The sequence below is a fragment of the Vipera berus genome, assembly GCF_964194415.1.
Source record: "Vipera berus genome assembly, chromosome: 3".
NCBI lineage: Eukaryota > Metazoa > Chordata > Lepidosauria > Squamata > Viperidae > Vipera > Vipera berus.
Window position 1 is genome coordinate 4901413 of NC_138204.1, and position 25660 is coordinate 4927072.

The following is a 25660-nucleotide window of genomic DNA, read 5'->3' on the forward strand; positions in this document are numbered from 1 at the left end:
TTTAAGAGACACAACAGAAAAAGGGAGGTGTTGATTGTTAATGCTCTGTTTGGCAGCTTCTCTGAAAGGCTGTTTAGAACCTTTGGGAGGGAATCACATATGGCGGGCTGCCTTTCTTCCTCCCTTCCCTCTTTCTCTTGCGCTTCAATGGTTGCTCAAAAATCCCTGTTAGAGGAGAAGCAAAGTCTGACAAAGCTGAAGGTGATGTTCTGTTCCAGCCTATGACCAGCCCTGTTTGTGTGTCAGGGACAACCCCTTTTTTTCCTTTTTACGGTCAATAGGCTGCAAAAACCCAACCCAAATTTACTTACAGTTCAAACAAAAAAAGCAACAGAATATTATGAATCGAAATATCAGACAATGAATGAAATGAATCGAAATGAAATGAATCGAAATATCAGACAAGAGTCAACAAACAAGAGTTAAACAGAAGTAGCCAGAACAGACCAGGATTCCCTTGGCTTAGAATGTCTCCGAACGGTTGCCTTCAGCCACCAGCCCCGCCCACACCTTCCCCTTTTATTATTGGTCCCAAGGCGTGGCTTCTCACTGCCTTCTCCTCCTCTCACTGAGTTGCCTCATTGCTCTGCTCTGCTCTGCTGGATTGCCTTCTGCTTCTAGTGTCTCTGAACAGATTCAGCTGTGACTCCTCTGAGTCCCACACCTCCTCCTCACACAGCTGAGCCTCATGAGGAACACAACTGAAGGGGCCAGGCTGAGAGTCCTGCAGTGCATCAGCCTCCCTCCGACACCGAAGGCTCTCCAAACCCCTCCTCCTCCTCCTCAGATTCCTCGGACTCAGCTGCTGGTAGCACAGGCTGACACTGAATCACAACAGGTGACTAGAATCACAGGATACAGGCACAGGAAGGACCTTATAATAAAACCGTGCAATGCTTCAGGGTCCATTTAGACCAGCTCTTTCGAATGCCCACGAGAACCCCTCTCTAGTTTTTCAAATGCTGCTTCTTCCAAAACTGAACAGTTGCACAGCCAGTGCAGGATTCCACCAAAGCAGTGTTTCTCAACAACCTTAGCCGCTTGCAAACGGGTGGGCTTCAGCTCCCAGAATTCAGCGGGGCATTCTGGGAGTTGGAAGTCCCCCCGTGGCTGAGATGGAGAAAGAGGGATGTATAACCTAGCACAGTGTTTCTCAACCTTGGCATCTTGAAGAAGGGTGGACTTCAACTCCCAGAATTCCCCCACCAGCTAGGCTGGCGGGGGAATTCTGGGAGTTGAAGTCCACCCTTCTTCAAGCTGCCAAGGTTGAGAAAGACTAGCAGTCAACTTAAGAGCCACCTAAGTCCTGTTGGAAAAACTCCAGCAAGGAACAGCTCGCCATTGTTCTCGGAAGACCGTTTCGCTGTTTAACAATAGCTTCGTTTTCAGTTTCTTCAGAACACATGATTCACTTAGTAGTAAAGACTGGGCCTATCTTTTCCTCTTGAGGTTTGCGGGTTGTTGTTTTTTTTAACTAGCTTAATAAAAAGATAAGGATATTTATCATCTTCCTTCTGCTAATATTATGGTTTCTTGACTAAGGAATGAATGGATGATGTCACATGCCCTAAGAGCCAATAATCTGTAGTTACAGGGAAACACTTCATCAGGGACCGATTCTCCACCCCCCACCCCCCTTTCTGCATGTTGACCTCTTTTTTGCGGGGGAGGAAATTTCTCCAATTTTCCAGAAAACTTGGGTTTTCAGTCAGGAAGAGAAAGGCACATTTTGTCCCATATTTTCATATTTCAACCTCGCCCTTCCAAAGAGAGCATGCTGTGGTTTTAACCCATTCGTGACTGTAATTCTGTCATTTCAGCAATTTTTTTAAAAAAAAACACATTAAAGGTAGTCCTCGACTTACAACAGTTTGCTTAGTGACCCTTTGAAGCTACAGCGTCAGCGAAAAAAGTGGCTTATGGCCATTTTCCACCTTTGCAACCATTACAGCATCCCCATGGTCACAGGATCAAAATTCAGATGCTTGACAACTGACTCCTATTTACGACCGTTGCCATTTTCCCGGGGTCATGTGATCCCCTTTTACAACCTTCTGAGAAGCAAAGTCAATGGGGAAGCCCGAGTCACTTAACAGTTGTGTTACCAATTTAACGAGTGCAGTGATTCACTTAACAATTGTGGCAAGGAAAGTCGTAAAATGGGGCAAAACGCACTTTAACAAATGTCTCGCTTAACAACAGAAATGTTGGTCTCAATTGTGTTCATAAATCGAGGGCTACCTGTATTTTGTAGGGACGTGGTGGCTCAGTGGGTTAGGACGCTGAGCTTGTCGATCAGAAGGTCGGCAGTTTGGCGGGTCGAATCCCGAGTGCCGCGTAGCAGAGTGAGCGCCTGTTACTCGTCCCAGCTTCTGCCAACCTAGCAGTTCGAAAGCACGTAAAAATGCAAGTAGAAAAATAGGGACCACTACGGTGGGAAGGTAACAGCGTTCCGTGCGCCTTTGGCGTCTAGTCATGCCGGCCACATGACCACGGAGACGTCCTCGGACAAGCGCTGGCTCTTTGGCTTTGAAACGGAGATGAGCACCGGCCCCTAGAGTCAGAAACGACTAGCACGCGTGTGCGGGGGAACCTTTACCTTTCTTTACCTGTATTTTACCTCTCAAGGCCATATTCTACATAAATCTTAAACGCATAGTTTAGAAGCACTGTTGGGAGAGGCATTGTTAGCCTCACAGCTTGATGGATACAGTCACCTGATTGTTCCTGGTTTTAAATTGGGAGTAAGATTCACATCTGAATACAGACGATTCTTAAAGCGAATATCAAGATAAAAACCAGAGGCTTGTCTTCTAGGCTTAATGGGCAAAGAACTTAAAAAAAAAAGAATTTGGAATTTTGTCGTTATACATGCTGACAGCAACAGCACGGCTCTGTGTATGAACATGGAAAGATATTTTAATTCCTGTAATGGACGACTGGCTGGAAAAAGTGATGGAGTTGGCAGAGATGGCGAAATTGCCTGCCCTAGTGAAAGAAGAGAATAAAACTGGCTTTTGTTTCCGCTTGGAAACCACTTTGGGATTTTGTGCTTGAGGTGGAGAAAAAAAAAGAAAGAAAGAAACTTTGGCTATGAATTCTGCTGATTTAGATAGGCCGGTGGTGGCGAACCTATGGCATGCGTGCCACAAATGGCACGCAGAGCCTCTCTGTGGGCACGCGCGCCGTCGCCACAGTCCTAGGCCTTCAGCTGGGTTTTATAAAACCTTTTCGCTTTAGGCCTCGGCTGCCGTGTGCAAAAAAAAAAAGATTCAATCAATCAATCAATTTCAACTTCTTGCAAGATCTTGCAAAGTTGGAATTGATTGATTGAACTTTTTAGTCCCACCCAGTCTGCCGTTACCACCGCAGCCACGCCCACCCAATGGGCCACGCCCACCTGGCACCCAACGATACATAAGTGGGTTTTGGGTTGCAGTTTGGGCACTCTGTCTCTAAAAGGTTTGCCATCGCTGAGATAGGCTGTCGTTACAGAAATGGCTAGTAGTACATACTACAGGTAGTCCTCACACTTACAACTGTTCATTTAGTGACGGTTCAAAGTTACAACATTACTAAAAAAAAAAAGTGACATGACCATTTTTCACTTTTACAACCGTTACAGCATCAGCATCCCCTGGTCACGTGATGAAAATTCAACCGCTTGGCAACCGACTCCTGTTTATGATGTTTCAGGTCCTGGGGTCACGTGATCACCTTTTATGACCTTCTGAAAAGCACAGTCAACGAGGAAACCAGATTCCCTTAACAACCCCGTTACTGATTTAATAAGTGCAGTGATTCACTTAACAACCGTGGCGCAAAAAAAAAAGTCAAATAATGGGGCAAAACCCATTTCACAAGAGTCTCACTTAGCAACAGAAACTTTGGGCTCAATTACGGCCGTACGTCAAGGACTACCTGTATTGCGTAAAGGTTGAGGCTGTATTGCATTATCTTATGCTGCTGCGCTAAAGAGGTCAATGCCTTTTTCTTCCTTCTGTCCCTTTTGTCCTTCACTTTTTCTTCTTCCCTTTCTCCTCCCCTACTTTGCTCCTATTTTCATTCGTCTTTCTACTGTGTAAAAAAAAATTTGGACCTGAGAAGTCTTCCCTTGTTTGTTGTCCCAAGGGTGTTTGTTTTGTTTTGTTTTCCCCTCAAGGCAACTAAAATTTCTTGGCATTTTATTTCAAAACATTTCATTTCTCATCCGAGAAACTCCTTCGGTTCTGAAGAAGCTTCTTGGAAGAGAAGCAAAAAAAAACGCTTTCAAAGAAAACAGGAAGAAAATCCAGTTGCCTTTTTAGGGGACAAAAAAACAACAACCATGACCTGGCTGATAAGAGAATCTCCATAGACTATTTGTCTGAGAAGATGAGACATGTTCTCGTTGTTTTTCCTTGGAAGTCATTGGCCCGTATTGTGACCTGCTGCTTTGTTTTTCTGATAGGCTTCGCTCCTTTCGTCCGCCCGCATCACAAGGAGCGGTTCCTACAGATGTGCGGAGAGCTGACTGGCATGGCTTTCCCAGAGGAGAACAAAAAGAAAGATTGCCTTGGTAAGAACTTTTACGCTGCACAACGCCCTGACAATTTTCAGTGCTTCTTTTACTGGCACTTCCACACTCATCGTTAAAATATTGCATCGTCATTTGAAATATATATATATATATATATATATATATATATATATATATATATATATATATATATATATTAAAAAAACAACCCAGAATACTCAACAGATGAGTTTTACCTTCCTGGGAAGCGTACTGTGGTGTCATTCTTAATACAGATTTTTCTTTCATTAGCTGGATTTGTAGAACATTACACACTTATCTGTCAACCTTGGAACGCCTGGTGGATTTCAGAATGATGAGTCAAATCCCTACAGCAAATTTAGCAAAGTGGGCTAAAGAAAGCTCAAAGCCTCTGTAAGGAAACATCACACTGCTGCACACAGACACTCCTCGTCCGGCAGCCATTGGTTTAGTGACTGTTCCAAGTTATAACGGCTCTGAAAAAGTGACTCGTGACTGTTTTTCACACTTAACGACCGTTGCAGCATCCCCACGGTCACAGGATCAGAATTCGGATGCTTGGCCACCAGCTCGTATTTATTTATTTATTATTATTTTTATTCCCATTTATATCCCGCCCTTCTCCGAAGACTCAGGGTGGCTTACAAGCTTAGCAGTAGCCTTCATTCTATGTATATGCCTGCTTATTAGGGCTTTCGCCTTCCCCCCCAGCGGCATTATTACAAAGTCAGCTTAACTGCCCCCAACAATCTGGGTCCTCATTTTACCTACCTGGGAAGGATGGAAGGCTGAGTCAACCTTGAGCCTGGTGAGACTCGAACCTGCACTAATTGCAGGCAGCTGGTGTTACTTAAGGAGGCATTAGCCCAGATAGATATAGTGTCCCGGGGTCATGCGATCACCTTTTACGACCCTCTGACAAGCAACGTCAATGAGGAAGCCAGATTCACTTAACAACCATGTTGCTCACTTAACAATTACAGTGATTTGCTTAACAACCGTGGCAAGAAAGGTCGTACAATGGGGCAAAACTCATTTACCAGCTGTCTCACTTAGCAACAGAAATGTTACCTGTGCTTAATAACTTAGTAGAGATGCCTAGAAATTAGGCATATGATGTAGAGTTTGGGTTGAGAGAGGACCAATAGCAACATGGGGGCCCTTTTAGTTAGCCCCAACTGAAGAAGGAATGGGATGGCAAAAGCATATCATGATACTCTCATTATTTTATTTTATTTTATTGTTGTTGTTGTTAGCTGCGAAGTTGTGTCCGACCCATCACGACCCCATGGACAATGTTCCTCCAGGCCTTCCTGTCCTCTGCCATCTTCTGGAGTCCACTTAAGCTCACGCCTTCTGCTTCAGTGACTCCATCCAGCCACCTCATTCTCGCTCGTCCCCTCCTTCTCTTGCCCTCCATCTTTCCCAGCATGAGGCTCTTCTCCAGTGAGTCCTTCCTTCTCCTTAGGTGGCCAAAGTATTTGAGTTTCAACTTCAGGATCTGGCCTTTTATTTGTTTATCAAATTTCTATAGTGCCCATCTCACTTGTATGACTCCATAAAACCATAAAAGAGCTCCAGTGGCACAGTGCATAGAATGTAGAATGCTGCCAGGAGTTCGATCCTGACCAGCTCACCGTTGACTCAACCTTCCATCCTTCCAAGGTTGGTAAAATGAGGAGCCGGATTGCTGGAGGCCATAGGCTGACTGTAAAACCGCTTAGAGAGGGCTGTAAAGCACTGTATATAGGTCTAAGTCAGTGATGGCGAACCTTTTAGAGACCAAGTGCCCAAACTACAACCCAAAACCCACTTATGTATCATTGGGTGCCAGGTGGGCGTGGCCCATTGGGTGGGCATGGCCCATTGGATGGGCATGAGTGCGGTGGTAATGGCAGCCTGAGTGGGACTAAAATGTTCAATCAATCAATTCCAACTTTGCAAGATCTTTTTTTTTCCCATGAGAAGTTAAAATTGATTGATTGAATCTTTTTCCCCCCACACGCCAGCGGAGGCCTAAAGTGAAAAGGTTTTATAAAACCCAGCTGAAGGCCTAGGACTGGGGCGACGGCGCGCGTGCCCACAGAAAGGGCTCTGCGTGCCACTTATGGCACACGTGCCATAGGTCCGCCACCACGGGTCTAAGTGCTATTGCTATTGCTATGAAAACATTTAAGAAATTGACAGTCCCATCGGATACGTCTTTCCTATCTGCAGATCAGAAGGGGCTAACTGAATCGTGCCAATTGGAATTCTGCAAGACAGTTAAACCTTGATTTATTTTACCTATAAGATTTCTGTAATTCTGCTTTTTTTTAAAGTAATAATTAAAGCAAATTTTCTTGGAGAGGTTGTACAGATATCACAGGAGTGTGTGTGGGGAGAGCTGTCTGAATGGAGTCCCGTATGTTCTTGGCAATGTGAATGTGTAATATTTTCTGCAGATTCCTCCAAGAATGAAGCACCACAGCAGTTCCAAAATCCAGACCCACAGGAAATCGAGAGAGGGGCCAGCAGATTACGAAAATCCATAGACGATGACAGCCTTCCTCTCTCTCCAATAGGTGGTGGGTGTCTTTTGATTAAGTGTTGTTGTTTAGTTGCGAAGTCGTGTCTGACCCATCGTGACCCTATGGACAACGATTTTGGTTGTAAGCCAAGGGGTTCCTGTACATGGGAACTACAGATGGAAGGTTGCAGATTATATATTGCAAACCAGATTAAAGTCTCCATTGGGTGACGAAGAAGAAATGAAACGAATGCCTAAGGTCTTTACACAAAAACAGTTATGACTGGGTTTTTTGTTGTTGTTGTGTCTCACTGTTAAAATAAACACCGGGCTTCGACAAACATCAATTTGCCTACAGGGGGAACAGGTCGACAGATGATGCCATAGCTACTGCTCTACACTCTGTAGCAAGTCATCTTGAGAAACCTGGAAGTTATGTCAAGATGCTTTTCGTTGATTACAGCTCGGCTTTCAACACCATTTTGCCGAGCATCCTTATTGAAAAGCTGACTCACTTGAATTTTTCCCCCTCCATCTGCGATTGGATTAAAGACTTTCTCAGGGACCAGCTACAAACAGTGAGGGTCGGGTCTGTTTTATCCACCCCCCCTGAAGCTTTGTACCGGCTCGCCACAGGGCTGTGTGCTTAGCCCCTACCTGTACTCACTGTACACACACGATTGTGTATCGTCCGACCCATCTACTGCGATCATTTTTTTTAATTGAAAAGTTTTACAGTACATTTTTGAATACAAAACCCCTCCCCTCTCCCCAAACCTCCCCAACTCTCCCCTCCCCTCCCCTCCCCTCCCCTCCCCTTCCCCCTCCCCGACTTCCCAGAGCTAAATACAGGGTATAAAAATACAAACAAACATAATCTAAAATATGCAAACAACAATAAGATATTAAATTCTATCGCACTTTAACTCTTAATAAAATAACTACAAGCTAATTATACATCATATAAATCCGCTGCTTATTCAAATGCTAAGTGAAACTTTTTAGTCCCATATTTATTCTGAATATAATCTATCCATCTCTTCCACTCCACGGTATATCTCTGTTGCGATTGATCTTTCAAATACGCTGAGATCTTTGCCATCTCCGCCAAGTTAGAAACTTTTAAAGTCCATTCTTCTATAGTCGGCAGTTCTTCCTTCTTCCAATATTGCGCCACTAAAAGTCTCGCTGCCGTAATTAAATTCAACATCAATTTAATATCTACAACGGTGGTATCTGTGATAATACCCAATACTGCGATCATTAAGTTTGCAGATGATACCACTGTAGTGGGTCTTATTACAGGTGGAGATGAAACAGCGTTCCGGGGGGAGGTACAAAAACTATCCCAGAGAACAACTTGCACCTGAACATCAGCAAGAGGAAAGAGATGGTGCTCGACTTCCGGAGGAAAAAGGAGGAACCAGCCCCATTTTACATCAGGGAGGATTGTGTGGAGAGAGTTTCCTCCTTTCAATTTCTGGGAGTCTACCTCTGTGAAGATCTTACCTGGAAAGTCAACACAACCCAGGTGGCCAGAAAGGCCCAACAGAGACTCCACTTTCTCAGGGTCTTGCGGAAGAACAGGGTAGAACAACGGCTAATGACCCTCTTTTACCGGTCTACTATAGAGAGCGTCCTCTCGTACTGTATTGTGGTTTGGTATGCTGGTCTGACAGCCGCGGATAGGAAAGCATTACGGAGGGTGGTGAGCACAGCACAAGACATTGTGGGCTGTCCCCTGACACCACTGGATGACCTCGCCAGGCCCCGCTGCCTTGGAAGAGTGAGGAAAATCCTCAGGGACGACTCACACCTTGGTCGATACCTCTTTACTCTCCTACCGTTGGGTAGGAGATACAGGAGTATAGCCAGCCGCACCAACAGGCTGAAGAACAGCTTTTATCCATGGGCTGTCAGGCTTTTGAACGGGAAATAATTTTATAAACTTTATGCAGAATTGACTTGCAAGGCCGGTGCGTTGTGCAATTAGCTCACACGATGTAATAAGATGGAGGGTTTGTTGTCACTGTAAGTTGGGGGTGGGGGCACGAAGGGAGGCTCAGCCAATCTCAACGTATACATGGTTGTACTTTGACAAGAAAGGTTCAAAATAAACCTACCATTAAAATTATGGACTGATCAGTTCTTTGTCAGTGGGCAAACGTACAAAATCAGCAGGGGATCAAATAATTCACCACCACCACTATATGTAGATCAGATTATCATTGTGAAGTTGATTTGGGGTATTTGGATTTATTCAGTTTAGTACATCAGTTTGCAATGGGGGTAATCAAATTATTTATTATTATTATTTTTTATCCCGACTGAAATCTCTCAGGCTAGCTGATAAATCAAGTCCTACAAATTAAAATAAATATTTTTAAAACACACACACACACACACACACACACACACACAGAAGAAATAAAGAAAGAAAAGGAAAGGCAGAAACTAAACTCTTCTAGGCCAGAATATTGTTGTGAAGTTTGTTTTATTTTATTTATTTATTAATGGGGCTTATATCCCGCCCTATCTCCCAAAGGACTCAGGGCGGCTAACAGCAATAATATACAATAAATACAGAAATTAAGATAAAATTAAAATTAAAGGCCTCTGTACAATAAATTGAAATTAAAAATTAAAATAAATTAAAAATTAGAGTTAAAAATTGTAAACATAATTAAAATAAAAATTAAACATAATTAAATCCCTGTCAGTCCAGGTCAGCCAGTTGAAAAAGGAGTGTTTTGAGGCCGCGGCGATGGGTTTGATGGGTTGATTTCTATAACTGCCCATCTCAGCAAATTTTATTTATTTTATTTATTTTAATTCCATTTATATCCCGCCCTTCTCCGAAGACTCAGGGCGGCTTACAAGCTTAGTAGTAGCCTTCATTCTATGTATATGCCTGCTTATTAGGGCTTTCACACACACACCCAAGCGGCATTATTACAAAGTCAGCTTATTGCCCCCAACAATCTGGGTCCTCATTTTACCTACCTGGGAAGGATGGAAGGCTGAGTCAACCTTGAGCCTGGTGGGACTCGAACCTGCACTAATTGCAGGCAGCTGGTGTTACTTAAGGAGGCATTAGCCCACTGCTCCACCAAGGCTGAGAACCTTTTTATTTTCTGAGAACCTGTCTGATCAGTCTTGGTTGACATTTGTTCCTTTGGCTGAATTACAAAAATGTAACTTCCCTTTGATTCTGGTTGTCGGGTGGAGATGGGTAGGTAGCTTTTCCTGTTGCCATCTTTTTTGCGCTAGAGATCTTTCCATATTTGGGCCCTCTGGTCAAGATCAACATGAAACTTCTGTTTGGTTCCGCAACCTGAAAACAATTATCTTTAAGCAAGCGAAGTAGGGAGGGGCCCTTGGGGCTCTCTGAGCTTGCTGGTTTTCTTGCAGACGTTTCATGACCCGACTAGGTGACATCATCAGTGCTAGAAGGGAGTGGGGAGAAGGAGGAGGAGGACTGTGGGGGTCCTTGGTGCTCTCTTTGGGTTGTCTTCTTGCAGACGTTTCATTACCCAGACTAGGTAACGTGTCGTCAACACTAGCACTTAACGATGCTACCTCGTTTGGGTAAGGAAATGTCTGCAGGAAAACAACCAAGCTCAGAGAGCATCAAAGAGCCCACATTTCAACCCTGAGCCACAGAGATTCTCCTTTATTGGCAAGTGAAGCCTGACTGGCATTTCATCTGTGTTTCAAGTGCTCGAGCGGCGGAAAGAATCTGCTGCGAGGTCAAAGGATTGGTCTGGTGTGAAAGCCACTTTATTCTTCTTCCTTTTCCCTGTTTAGGTGGCTATACGTGTGCTAAATGCGGTTCTAAGCATGGCGTGCCCTTTAAATGCCAGCAGTGTTCCTTCACAAGTTGCAACGAATGTTGGGAGAATTCCTTGAAGGTTAGCTTTCGTTTTCATTTTTTCCCCCTTTGGTCTTAAATTGCGTCAGCTGATTTATTTTTGTATATTTATTTATTTGTATCCTGCCATTATTATTTTTACAAATACCTCAGGGTGTCTGTCCGTCTATCCATCCATCCATCCATTCATTTACCATATCTATCTATCTATCTATCTGTCTATCTATCTATCTATCTATCTATCATATTAAGAACCACCCGTCTCCACCAGAAAGGGATTCTGGATGGTATACAATAAAATATTAAAAGTGTAAAAGTAGAGTAGGACAGAACAGAACAGAATAGGAATAAGAATAGAATAGAATAGAAATTAAATAATGGAATAGAATAGAATAGAATAGAATAGAATAGAATAGAATAGAATAGAATAGAATAGAATAGAATAGAATAGAATAGAATAGAATTTAAATAGTGGAATAGAATAGAATGGAATAGAAATTAAATAATGGAATGGAATAGAATAGAATAGAATAGAATAGAATAGAATAGAATAGAATAGAATAGAATAGAATAGAATAGAAATAGTGGAATAGAATAGAGTAGAGTAGAATAGAATAGAATAGAATAGAATAGAATAGAATAGAATAGAATAGAATAGAATAGAATTTAAATAGTGGAATAGAATAGAGCTGGAAGTGATCTTAGAGGTCTTCTAGTCCAGCCCCCTCCTCAAGCAGGAGAACCTATACCATCTCAGACAAGTGACTGTCTAGCCTCTTCTTTAAAATAGTATGTAAAATTTAAAACAGGCAAAGAATGTTAAAAATCGATTAAGAGGGGGGGCTTTCAGGGCACTTACCAGCCCCATGGTTGCGGGCTCTTCTGGGCACCCCAAGCAAGGCCGCAGAGCCATGTTTTTACGCCTTGACGGAAGCGTAAGAGAGTAGGAGTCCACCTCACCTCTGGGGTGGATGTTCCACAGGGCAGGGGTAACAGCAGAGAAGGCTCTCTTCCTGGACCCCACCAGTCAGCGTTCTTGAACTGACTGGGTCCTAAAACACCCCTTACCTGTCTGACTGGGTGGGACAGGCTACTGTAATGGGGTGAAGACAGCTCCATGGGTAACCTGACCACATGCTGTGCAGGGCTTTAAAGGTCATAACCAACACTTTAATTGGACCCAGAAGCAATCCAGCAGCCAATGCAGCACGGGGAGTAGAGGTGTCACATGTGTCATTTTGGTGGTGGTGGGGGGTGTCCAAGATTGTCTGTAGGGCCTCATTCAGTACCAACTGAAGCAGAATAACAAGAGTTGGAAGGGACCTTGGACGTCTTCTAGTTCAACTCCCTGCTCAGGCAGGAAACCCTATACCATTCTGGACAAATGGTTGTCCAAAATCTCCCGGTGTTGGAGCATACACAAGTTCTGGAGGCAAGCTGTTCCACTGGTTAATTGTCCTCAGTCAGGAAATTTCTCCTTAGTTCTAGGTTGCTTCTCTCCTGGATTAATTTCCATCCGTTGCTTCTTGTTCTGCTTTGAGGAGTAGCTTGACTCCCTCTTCTTTGGGGCAGCCCCTGAGATACTGGAAGACTGCTATCCTGTCCCCCCTCATCCTTCTCTTCATTAAACTAGACTACCCAATTTCTGTAACCGTTCTTTGTATGTTTTAGCCTCCAGTCCCCTAATCATCTTTGTTGTTCTTCTCCGCACTTTTTCTAGAGTCTCAACATCTTTTTTACATCACAATGATCAAAACTGGATGTAGTATTCCAAGGCATTATAGAGTGGTATTAATACTTCACGTGATCTTGATTCTATCCCTCTATTAATGCAGCCTAAAGCTTCCTGATACTTTATGTTAGTTCATAAATATTGATGTATATGTTTCAATTATTATTATTCTGACAGATGCTTCCTTGTGAAAATTGTCCTTGAAGAAGTGTAGAATAAATTTAGGATAGAAGTTTTGTGTTCCTTGTAAAGCACCAGTTGGCTCCTTCAAATGCACATTATTTTCCCTTAATACGGGGCGAACACAAACGACATGGAGCGTCAAACCTCAAGTTGGTTTAACCATATTTCAAAAATGTGACCGCTGTTTTCTGGAAAGGGAGATGTCTCAAGACATTATGGTTGAGGGGAGGCCAAAGGCACTAAAATTGGCTCTGGTGGTGGCCACAGATCTGTACCCGCTAGTAAAGGAAACCCAAACAATGTTGAGATTGGAAAGAAAGAAGGGAAACGGGAAACTCAAGTGGTCACCTTGCCCTTTGGCTGGATGCAGTTTGGGAATTTGTGAGGTCACCAATGCAAGAAGCTGTCCTGAGTTTTTGGATTTAAGATTGCTAATCCAGGAAGCCAAAGTAGACATAACATTGCATGACTCTTTCATGCTTATCATCATTAACCAGAAACCCACAGAGGTTGGTATGTGGTCAGAATAATCCCTTTGACTGGTCATATTTCTAAAGTTTCTCATACCAAGATAAAAACTATTTTAGAAAGGCTAGTTTAGCATGAGTGGGAATGGAAGGTTTTGCCAGGCGTAGTCTCCTAATCAAGATAAGCAATTGCAACAGCCAGCCACAACGTCAGTGCCGTATCTACTGTACTAGTCCGTACAATGTAACATAAAACAGAGGCTACTTCTGTGGTACTTACACAATTGTCTGGAGGTTGGAGTTGGTACCAAATGTAACAAGGGATCACCAGGTGCCTGCACGGAAAGTTCTGTGTTGACTGGCATTTATTTATATATATTTTTTAATCCCATTTATATCCCGCCCTTCTCCGAAGACTCAGGGCGGCTTACAATCTAAGCACAAATCAATGTGCTTAGCAATAGCCTTCATTCTATGTATATGCCTGCTTATTAGGGCTTTTGGGGGGCCCCCAGCGGCATTATTACAAAGTCAGCTTATTGCCCCCAACAATCTGGGTCCTCATTTTACCTACCTCGGAAGGATGGAAGGCTGAGTCAACCTTGAGCCTGGTGGGATGCGAACCTGCACTAATTAAATGGGGAGTTCCAGTCCTGCCTTAGGCACAAAAGCCAGTTGGGTGACTTTGGGCCAGTCTAGGAGATGGTGAGTTGTAGTCTCATCTTAGTCATGAAAGCCAACTGGGTGGCTTTGGGCCAATTCCTCTCTCTCTCAGCCCAATCCACCTCACAGGATTGTTGTTTGGGGCGGGAGGGGGTTGGCATAGGAAGAGGAAGGCATTTTGGATATGTTCACTACCTTCAGGTATTTGTAAAAATAATAAAGGCAGAATACAAACAAATAATTTGGACTTTAATTCACCGTCTTAAACAGTGTAGGCATCAAGGATCCTGGGGAGAAAGTGCCATATTTTGACTGCTCTTGTGTTTCCCCACACAGCTTGCCAAGAAGTGCCCAGAATGCCAAGTGGATACCAAGAGAAGACACTTGGCCGTATCTTACTGGCCAGATCCCCCCGTGAAAGACAAGTAGAGTGAATACTTGAGATGCTCAATGGGATCCACAGACTTGTGTGGGTTGCTCCAGCTGGTCTGTGTGAAAGAGGAACAAAAAAAAAAATTGCAAGTTATTTTAAGTCACCTTTCTGGACCCTCCACCCCCACCCCTGTTCCCTTGGGGTTCCTCTTCTCTTAAGAGAAGCCACACGGTTTTCATCATTAGCATTCTCCAGATATTTGAACCACTGAAGTGCTCCTGTCCGTTTCGGTCGGTCCAGATGGCGTTTAAATCAGAGTTAACGTTTTGTTATCATTTTTTTTAATAATGATCTTTGCAGTGAGGCCAGGTACCAGAAAGCCTATTGTCTTTATTATGGGAAAATTAAAAAGGACTTTCTAATATGGACTTTGCGTGGCGCTTTCGATTCGGTCTCTGAAGAATCACCTCTCACTTTTTTTTATTTTTATTTTTTACTTTGCCGTCCTTACGAATTAAATGAAGTTTCCACTAAGTCCCATTAGTTTGAATTGCCACGGGATCTGGATAGGCATGTATTTTAAAGGAATAAATTACAGGTAGTCCTCGACTTACAACAACAACTGACCCCCAAGATTTCCGTTGCTAAGTGAGACACTTGTTAAGTGAGTTTTGCCCCATTTACATCTTTTCTTGCCACAGTTGTTAAGTGAAATCGCTGAGGCAGTGATGAAAAAGCAGAAAGAACCTGAATGATGCCTCTATGTTTATGCGATCCATTGTCTATTTTAGGATGGGGGCACATAATGACCTATAAAGCCCTAAATGGCTTGGGTCCGGATTACCTAAGGGAACACCTGCTGCCGGCATCAACTTCCCATCGTCCTGTGCGCTCCCACAGGGAGGGCCTTCTCAGGGTACCACCGGTTAAGGAATGCCGGCGGGTTATTCCCAAGGGAAGGGCGTTCTCTGTGGGCGCACCGGCCCTATGGAACCAACTTCCCACGGAACTCAGGACTGCCCCCGACCTTCGCTCATTTCGCCGGGACTTGAAAACCTGGTTCTTCGAGCTGTCTGGCCCAGACTGAGGGGTTTTAATTTAATTTAACTTAATTGGGTTTTAGTTTAACTTCAGGGACTGTAATTTAATTAATAGTTTTAATTGATTTTAATTTTGTATACTATGTATTTTAATTTTCCCTGTAAACCGCCCTGAGTCCTACGGGAATAGGGCGGTATATAAATTTAAATAATAAATAAATAATAACTTCAGGATTGGCTTTTTACCAAGGATGATTTGTGAATGTTTTGGCTGACATAGTGATTTAATTGTTAGGATTGCATTTGAATTTATTGACCATTCATTATCCTTGTGCATTATCCTTAAAACGAGACCTTTGAATAAATTACATAAATCCAACAATGATCAGTGAAGTATATTTTGATCGCTGGATAGCCACTTCTCTGAAATGGTATAGGATTTCCTGCTTGAGCAGGGGGTTGGACTAGAAGACCTCCAAGGTCCCTTCCAACTCTTATTATTCTTTTTATTCTTTTAATATGGTTGTTAAGTGGATCTGGCTTCCCCATTGACTTAGCTTGTCAGAAGGCTGTAAAAGCTGGTCACATGACCCTTGGACACCCTGCAGCTGTCATAAATATGAGTCAGTTGCCAAGCATCTGAATTTTGGATGCTGCGATAGTCATAAATGTGAAAAACGGTCATAAGTCAATTTTCTTCAGCGCTGTTGCAACTTCTCATGGTCACTAAATGAATGTAAGTCAAGGACTACCTGTAATTCTCAACATCTCTTACTTTTTTTTCCACATCCACTTCCCACATTCCTACCAGCTATGCGTATACATATATATATAATGTTCCGCTGGTAGAACTGCATCCCACTCATCTGCAAAAATGAAAAATCACAAAACGTCACGCTATCATAAATGGGCTAGGCCAGGGCTTTTCAACCAGTGGTACGGGTACCACTTGTGGTACATTGGCACCTGGCAGGTGGTAGGCGACCATCCTAGAAAAGTGGTTGCGGGGGAGGGGAATGAGCTGAACCAGTGGCAGTACCGCATAAGCCTGAGCGAGAGACGGCTGGAGCTGCAGGGCTGTCAGGGCTCAGTGGAAGGACCAGGATCAGCGCCAGTCTCCAGCTGGAGCTCGGCGCTGATCCTGGCACATCTGCTGAGCCCAGAAGAAGCGCCAATCAGCTGGAATGTTGCAGCATCTCCAGGGACTTGTGATTTACATTCAGATGCTTGGCAACTGATTCATATTTATGACGGTCACAGTGTCCCAAAGTCATGTGAAGTGACCAAAACCTGCTGCAACCACCCAGCAGAGGGGGGTGGGGAATAAAAACCAAACACCCCCCCACCCCACCCCCGCTGCCAATCCTCAACAGAAATGCTCACAACAATGAAAACCTCAGACAGGAGGAAGAGCGCCGCCGGGCGGGCAGGCAGGTGTCTTGCTCGGCTGTGGCTTGGGGGGCACTTTTTTCAGTGCCATTGTAACTTCGAACAGTCACTAAGCGAACTGTCGTAAGTCGAGGACTACCTGTACTTCATCCCTTTTTTCCTTTTTTTGGTCATCAAGTTTTTGACACCTTGCTAGGCGACTGGTGGTACTCGGATGTTGCCATATCCTAAAAATGGTACAGTGGGTGAAAAGGTTGAAAAGCCCTGGCATAGGATATATATAGCACTTTATAATGCCTTGGTAAGACCACACTTGGAACATTACATCCAGTTTTGGTCACCCTAATATAAAAAGATGTTGAGACTCTAGAAAGAGTGCAGAGAAGAGCGACAAAGACAATTAGGGTACTGGAGGCTAAAACATACAAAGAATGGTTGCAGGAATTGGGTGTGTCTAATGAAATGAAGGACTAGGGGATGAAATGAAGCAGTCTTCCACTATCTTGGGGGCTGTCGCAAAGAAGAGGAATGCAACCTATTCTCCAAAGCCCCCGAAGGCAGGACAAGAAGCGATGCGTGGAAACTTTTCAAGGAGAGATCCATCCTAGAACTAAGGAGAAATTTCTTGACAATTAGAACAATTAATCAGTGGAACAACTTATGGGTGCTCCATCACTGGAGGACAGTCCTTTGTCTGAAATGGCATAGGGTTTCCTGCCTGAGCAGGGGGTTCGACTAGACCAGACATGTCAAACACAAGGCCCGGGGTCTGGATTCGGCCTGCGAAGTGGTTTCATGCGGCCCGCGAAGCCATCCTGGAAACAGTGAGGGAACGGCCCCCACTGCCTTGGCCCCGACCCAGAGACCCTCCTTCTGCCAGAGACCCTCAGATCTGTCCCACTCCTGCCCAGGCCCCCATAGGCACCCTTGATGCCAACGATGTAGAGCTGGCCACGCCCACCCTGGCCATACCCACCCGGCCCCTTGAGGGGAACCACAATGCTGATGCGGCCCTCAATGAAATTGAGTTTGACACCCCTGGACTAGATGATCACCAGAGCCCCTCCCAACTCTTGTTATTCTGATATTCCCCAAAACAATTGCCTATCAAAACAATCCAGGAGACAGAAAATGAGTCCTCTCCTGTGCCCAGTTAAAAACAGCCAGTTGCATCCTCAGTCAACCAAAACCCATTCTGAACAGACTTCACAAGACCGCTTACACAGATACTAACCAACAACAAGAGATCATATTTGTAAGGGCCCAGATCCAGGAAGCAAATTGTGACAAAAGACCCGACGCCAATGTTGCCTTCTGAACTACACGGGCAATACCCACAGTGTCACTTATTCACCCTGCAACAAGAAACATCATTCATTCATCAGCAATGCTGATCAAACTAACTCATCTCCACCATCCTGGGTGAGGAATTCTGGAAGTCCAGAACAGAACTTTAGAAGTTGCTGATGCTGCAAAACACTGCTCTAAAACGCAACTTTTGACCTAAGGGTTCACAAATCAGGCACGTTAAAAGTTAGAACTTATTTACTTTTATCACCATTTCTCAAGGTGGATCTTTTTTTTTTTTACTAGCCTTCCTAGAAGTTGAAATTATAGGGCCGGATGGGACCCTGGAGGTCTTCTAGTCACAAGTCCCTGGCCAAGGCAGGAATCCTTATACCGCCTTGGACAAATGTGTTCTAGCCGTATTAACAGAGGGATGATATTGTTGAAAGGAAAATCAGGCCCAGTTCCAAGCTGGGAATAAAATGGAGGCTGCTTAAGAAAGAAAGTTCCTGTTTATCGATGAGCAGAACCAGCAGCAGCATGCAGTTCCGGGACAGGTGACGAAATGGAGTTGAGAGTAGGTGAGTGTTTATACCTTGTTTGGGCTTTGTATTTGAGATGCCTGTTCCTGTTCACCTAACTGCCGTGACCAGGGGGGCTTTTGCCCAGGTTCGCCTGGTACGCCAGTTGCGCCCCTTTTTGGACCGAGATGCCCCATGCACGGTCACCCATGCCCTTGTCACCTCTCACCTGGATTACTGCAATGCTCTCTACATGGGGCTACCCTTGAAGTGTGCCCGGAGGCTTCAACTGGTGCAAAATGCGGCCGCGCAGGTGCTTATGGGAGTATCTCGATACTCCCATGTTACACCACTCCTGCGCGAGCTGCATTGGCTTCCGGTTGCCCTCCGGGTGCGATTCAAGGTGCTGATAATCACCTTTAAAGCCCTACATGGCTTAGGCCCGGGGTACTTACGAGACCACCTGCTGCCAATGTCTACCTCCCATCGCCCGGTTCGCTCCCACAGTTGGCCTCCTCAGGGTGCCGTTGGCCAGGCAATGCCGGCTGGTGACCCCCAGGGGGAGAGCCTTCTCTGTGGGCGCGCCGACCCTCTGGAACGAACTGCCCCCGGAGCTGCGGATGGCCCCTGACCTTCGGTCCTTCTGCCGTGACCTAAAGACCTGGTTATTCCAACAAGCGGGCCTGGACTAATCATAGTTTTTAAATGTGTTTTTTTATTGGTTTAAACTGTTCTTATTTCTCATATTGTTTAATCCTCTTTTAATTTTTGTATTTATATCTTTTAACTTTTTATTGTTGTGAGCCGCCCTGAGTCCTCAGGGAGAAGGGCGGCATATAAATTTAATAAACCTAAACCTAAACCTGTGCAATGTACTTTGACCTGTGCATGAGTGCGCCGTTTTGTTATTCTAACTATTGTTGTCTTAACTCCCATTGTGGCTGGGAGGTCATGCCCTGTCCTTGGAGCTGGGTGGGTGAAGGTAAATTCTTAATCCCGTCAGCTACGCGGGCTGAAGGCGTCTTGATTATAAATAGCGTGCCCCAGTCTTCCTGAATGGATTACCAAATCTCCATTTCTAAAGATGGTGATTTGTGCCTGAGGGAAGGGGAATTTTTTTCCCCCCCTGCATTTCTCCTTCCGGGGAAATATTCTATCCTGCCTCTTTTAATATACCCCAAAATATTTCATTCTCTGGGTGGGGGGGGGTTGACTTCCTACAATATCAAGTTCACATGAAGTGATAGTATTTTATATTGCACTGGTAAGGCCACACACTTGGAATCCTGCGTCCAGTTTTGGTCACCACGATGTAAAAAAAAAAAGATGTGATTCTAGAAAGAGTGCAGAGAAGAGCAACTAAGATAATTAGGACAGGGCTTTTCAACCAGTGGTACGGGTACCACCTGTGGTACAGTGGCACCTGGTAGGTGGTACGCAACCATCCTAGAAAAGTGGTACCGGAGGAGGGGAATGACAGCACCGCATAAGCCTGAGCAAGAGATGGCTGCAGGGCTGTCAGGGCTCAGTGGAAGGACCAGGATCAGCGCCAGTCTCCAGCTGGAGCTCGGCGCTGATCCTGGCGCTTCCGCTGAGCCCAGGAGAAGCGCCGATCAGCTGGAATGTTGCAGCGTCTCCAGGGTCTTGTGATTTACATTCAGATGCTTGGCAACTGATTCATATTTATGATGGTCTCACTGTCCCAGGGTCATGTGAAGTGACCAAAACCTGCTGCAACCACCCAGCAGACGGGGGGAATAAAAATCAACCTCCCCCATCCCACCCCCGCTGCCAATCCTCAACAGAAATGCCCACAACAATGAAAAACTCGGATAGGAGGGACAGTGCCGCCAGGCGAGCAGGCAGGTGTCTTGCTCGACTGTGGCTTGGGGGGGCACTTTTTTCAGTGCCATTCGAACAGTCACTAAGCGTTGTAAGTCGAGGACTACCTGTACTTCATCGCTTTTTTTTCCTTTTTGAGGGGGGTCATCAAGTTTTTGACACCTTTGCTAGGCGACTGGTGGTCCTCGGATGTTGCCATATCCTAAAAGTGGTACAGTGGGTGAAAAGGTTGAAAAGCCCTGAATTAGGAGACTGGAGGCTAAGCCGTAAGATGAACAGTTGAAGGAACTGGGGATGTCTAGTGTAACAAAGAGAAAGACTATGGATGCCATGATAGCAGTCTTTTAATATTTGAGGGGCCGTCACAGAAAGGGACGCGGTGGCTCAGTGGGTTAGGATGCTGAGCTTGTCGATCAGATGGTCGGCAGTTTGGCGGGTCGAATCCCGAGTGCCGCATAACAGAGTGAGCACCTGTTACTCGTCCCAGCTTCTGCCAACCTAGCAGTTCAAAAGCACGTAAAAAATGCAAGTTTGAAAAATAGGGACCGCTACGGTGGGAAGGTAACAGCGTTCCGTGCGCCTTTGGTGTCTAGTCATGCCGGCCACATGACCACGGAGACGTCCTCGGACAAGCGCTGGCTCTTCGGCTTTGAAACGGAGATGAGCACCGGCCCCTAGAGTCGGAAACAACCAGCACGCATGTGCGGGGGAACCTTTACCTTTACCTTTACTACAGAAAGGAGGGGTCAAACCTATTCAAAGCCCTAGAAGGCAGAACAAAGAAGCAGCGGATGGAACTTAACAAACCAAAACTCTAACCCAGAACTAAGGAGAAATTTCCTGACAGAACAATTAATGGAACTGGAGAAGTTGTGGGTGCTCCATCATTGGAGGCTTTTAAAAAGAAATTGGGACAACCATTTCTCCAGAACGGTATAGGTTTTCCTGCTTGAGCAAGGGGCTGGACTAGAAAACCTCCAAAGTCCCTTCCAACTGGGTTATTCTGTGTTCTGTACAACAGACTGAACACCAGGTTGTGCTTGAAACATCACAGCATCTTAAATTATTGTGTTTAAGAGCCCTGTACTTCTCTGCGTAATTGGGTTTTTTTTTCCTCTTTCTGTTTCATTTTGGTGTAAACTGGAAAAAAAACAAATCTGATTAAATCTGCAGGCTTGTCCTCCCCTTAATATGGTACTGAATAAATCCATGATTCACCATCCTGCTGTCTGGATCAACAATAAAGGGCTTTGAAGGACCTGGGTAGAATCAACTTTAAGAAAATAAAAGCAAAACAAGGAATGTAATACTGTAATTGCAGTACCTGGAATATCACTCAAAGGAAACCATTGTATATGAAAGTCTTATCATCAAAAAAAAAAAGTTAGCAATCACATTTCCCTGTTACTTTGTGGAAATCACAAGGGCTGTGTGTTTCTAGTCAATTTTTTAAAAATAGACTTTGTTTTGGAACATGCTTTCTTGGTTTTAAAAAAAGGAGTTTTGAGTTTTGTCAAGCTGTGAATTTTCCATCCGGTTTTTATAGCAAAAGTTCAGCTGGAGTTCCTTGACAGGAAAATATCTTTTTTTTTCCCCCAGCTATATCACCTTTTAGGGAGATGGTCTAATGAAATCATTGCAAAAAAAATGGTTTTTAATCTGTCAAGGAATTGAAATGTATCATTCACATGCAGCATCCTTCACTTTGTCATCGGTTTACCTGTATTGGAAATTGTCAACTTCTTTTTTCAGTCAAATCTTCTTTATTTCTTTATTATTATTATTATTATTATTATTATTATTTACTTTAGGCCCTTGAGGATGGTGGCAACCAAATCCATGGGTTGGTTTTGTTTTTTTTTTGCTATTTTTCATGAGTTTATCAAAATTAGCACATCTATCTCCGTATCTATTTTAGCCTTTGTTTGATATTTTAAAACTAAAAAAAGGGCACTATTGAAATACTGTTTGTTCATGCAGAATAGCAAAATGGTCCTGGGGCCTATGGATTGCCTGCCTTTGATCTGTCTAATACCAATCTTATTATTTTTATTCAATTATTTAACAATATTCATATTTTTCCAATAAAGGACATGTTCTGTTACTTATTTATTTAGTAGATTTTTATCCCACCTTTATTAATTTATAGGTAACTCAAGATAGCATTCTAATTCCTCCTTCATCCTCCTATTTTTCCTACAACGTGGTGGCACAGCGGTTGGAATGCAGTACTGCAGGCTAATCCTGCCGACTGCCAGCTGCTCGGCAGTTCGATCCTGACTGCCTGAAGGTTGACTCAGCCATCCATCCTTCCAAAGTTGGTAAAATGAGGATGCAGAAGGTTGCAGGCAACATGCTGACTCTGTAAACCGCTTAGAGAGGGCTGTAAAGCACTCTGAAGCAGTATATAAGTCTAAGTGCTATTGCTAACTACAATCCTGTGTGGTGGGCTGGGCTTAGAGAAAGCAATTGGCTCAAAGTCACCTGAGGCGGGACTAGAATTCACAATCTCCTGCTGATTGGCTCAGATTCACCTAGCTGCCTTTCATGCCTAATGTGGGAATAATAATAATAATAATAATAATAATAATAATAATAATAATAATAATAATAATAATATCATCATTGACAAATTCACCATCAGTCAATTGCAAAAGGTGGCCTTACTAGGAACTGCTTCCATCCTGCAACAATATCTGTAATACCATCAAACATCCACATCTCATCTGCCTATCCCAGGTCCTTGGTAAGGACTCGATAGGTAGACAAAAATGCCAAATCCAGTCTGAACATCTGGCTGACTGTGCAATGATTAATAATAATAATAATAATAATAATAATAATAATAATAATAATAATAATGCCATCGAAACTGCACGATTAGGGATGAAACGCGTAACAGTGATACCCATTGTCATCGGGGCACTGCGAACTATGTCCAAAAATTTTGCAAAATACATCAAGAAATTGTAGCTTCCCGCAATAACCAGCAAAGCTACAAAAAACTGCACTACTCAGAACCTTACATTTTAAGGAGATACCTGGTTGATCCCTAGGATGCTGGCAGCAACCCGTGTCAACCATTAGTGCCAGTCAGTTGACTGAAGTTCATGTTTTATGAATATAATAATAATAATAATAATAATAATAATAATAATAATAATAATGATGATGATGATGATGATGATGATGATGATGATGATGTTGGAAGGGACCCTGGAAGTCATCTAGTCCAACCCCCCTGCTCAGGCAGGAAACCCTATACCATTTCAGGCAAATGGCCGTCCAGTCTCTTCTTAAAAACTTCCAGTGTTGGAGCATTCACAGCTTCTGGAGGCAGGTTGTTCCACTGGTTAATTGTTCTAACTGTCAGGAAGTTTCTCCTTAGTTCTAGGTAGCTTTTCTCCTTGATTAGTTTCCATCCGTTGCTTCTTGTCCTGCCTTCAGGCGCTTTGGAGGATAGCTTGACTCCCGCTTCTTTGGGGCAGCTCCTGAACTAGAACTCACTGTCTAGCAGTTTCTAGACCAGCACCTTAACCACTTTACCAAACTGGCTCCATATAATTAGTTTCAACTATCTTCTTTAGTAAGTGGCCAATCTATGGTCAATTGTGACTTAAGTAAATTCACAGTGGTTAAAAAAAGCTACGGTTTCATGCATCATCAGATTTTTTTTAAAAAAATACCACCTCTGAAGAATAGGCGCCACACATCTCTGGAGATTCTCAGTCATAAGGTAAAAGGTAAAGGTTCCCCCGCACATGCGTGCTAGTCGTTTCCAACTCTAGGGGCCGGTGCTCATCTCCGTTCCAAAGCCGAAGAGCCAGCGCTTGTCCGAGGACGTCTCCGTGGTCATGTGGCCGGCATGACTAGACGCCAAAGGCGCACGGAACGCTCTTCCCTTCCCACTGTGGTGGTCCCTATTTTTCTACTTGCATTTTTAGGTGCTTTCGAACTGCTAGGTTGGCAGAAGCCGGGACAAGTAACAGGCACTCGGGATTCGACCCGCCAAACTGCCGACCTTCTGATCGACAAGCTCAGCGTCCTAACCCACTGAGCCACCACGTCCCTTTATTCTTAGTCATAGTTATCCTTAAATATGCTTTTCCACGAGGCAACTGGACTTTCTTGTTTTTCTTTGAAGCCGTTTCGCTTCTCATCCAAGAAGCTTCTTCAGCTCTCTCCCCGCCCCCCCCGCTCCCACTCCATCCAGTCACAGCTGAAGAAGCTTCTTGGATGAGAAGCGAAACGGCTTCAAAGAAAAACAAGGAAGTCCAGTTGCCTCGTGAAAAAAACACCTTTGGAATAGGAGCCAGAAATCAAAAGAAAGGTCTGCTGCCACCACTTTCCAGTAGGTTGAACCGCTGGCGCTTTTTTTTAAAGCTATGCTTTCAAGCAGCCAAATCGACTATTAATTACAACAGAAGCAGCCTTGCTAAACAGAAAAATCCATCCCTAAAGACAAAGGAGACTGACCCCAAGTTCCTTTTCTTAGGAAATCATTTCTCAGAGCAGAAAGCCAACAAGCACATCTTTTTAAAGATCCAGACCGGTTCCTCAGCCACGGAGGAGGCAGACCTTTGACCCTTCAAACTCCAACCAAACACCTGGAACGAGGCTTGGGAAACAGCTGGCACCCCTAGGGGTCCCTGCTTCCCACAGGTGCATTTTACAGCACGTGAGGATCAGGCGCACTCTTCAAGGGAAGCCCCAAGAAGAGCCGAATGGCAGCAATCGATCAAGATGGTGGGATAAGGTCGACTCAGGGCTTTTTTTTCTCATCGAACGCTCTGAACGGAGTTCCGGCACCTTTTTTGGATGGAACCTTGTAGGGTAGGCAAGGCGGGTTGTATGACATGTGTGAGTTCCGGCACCTTTTTCTTTTACAAAAAAAAGCACTGGGTTGGCTGCACGATCTGACTGACTTTCGAAAGTTGATGCTCGCATACCGCAGGCATCGGACTGTTAACCTGGAAACCCCAGAACTGTTTGCAGAAATTCAACTTCATTAACGAGCGTGGGGCTGTTTCAGAAATAAATGACGATTGAGCTGATTCTTACACGGTCAGCATAATTGCTAGAAGAGCACAGTGTGGAAGTTGATGGTGGTAAAGTCCCAAAGGCTGCTTAATTTAATTGTAAGACGAGGCTGGAAATTTTTTAAAAAATTAGGCGTTTGGGGGGGTGTTTGGTTTTTTTTTTTTTTTGAAACAGGTAACCTAACCTAACCACATTTCAGCATG

At 44.2% G+C, this 25660-nt stretch overlaps 1 protein-coding gene across 1 annotated transcript in view; it reads left to right on the forward strand.

Moving 5' to 3' along the window:
- RTEL1 (regulator of telomere elongation helicase 1) overlaps positions 1-15705 on the forward strand; it is a 177222-nt gene extending 161517 nt beyond the window's left edge. Inside the window, exons 33-36 of the mRNA XM_081323881.1 lie at positions 4451-4558; positions 6985-7107; positions 10857-10960; positions 14302-15705. Of these exons, the coding sequence (XP_081180007.1) occupies positions 4451-4558; positions 6985-7107; positions 10857-10960; positions 14302-14394 (428 nt within the window). The 3' untranslated portion in view covers positions 14395-15705. The remainder of the gene's footprint in view (positions 1-4450; positions 4559-6984; positions 7108-10856; positions 10961-14301) is intronic.
- The last annotated feature ends 9955 nt before the right edge of the window (positions 15706-25660 follow it).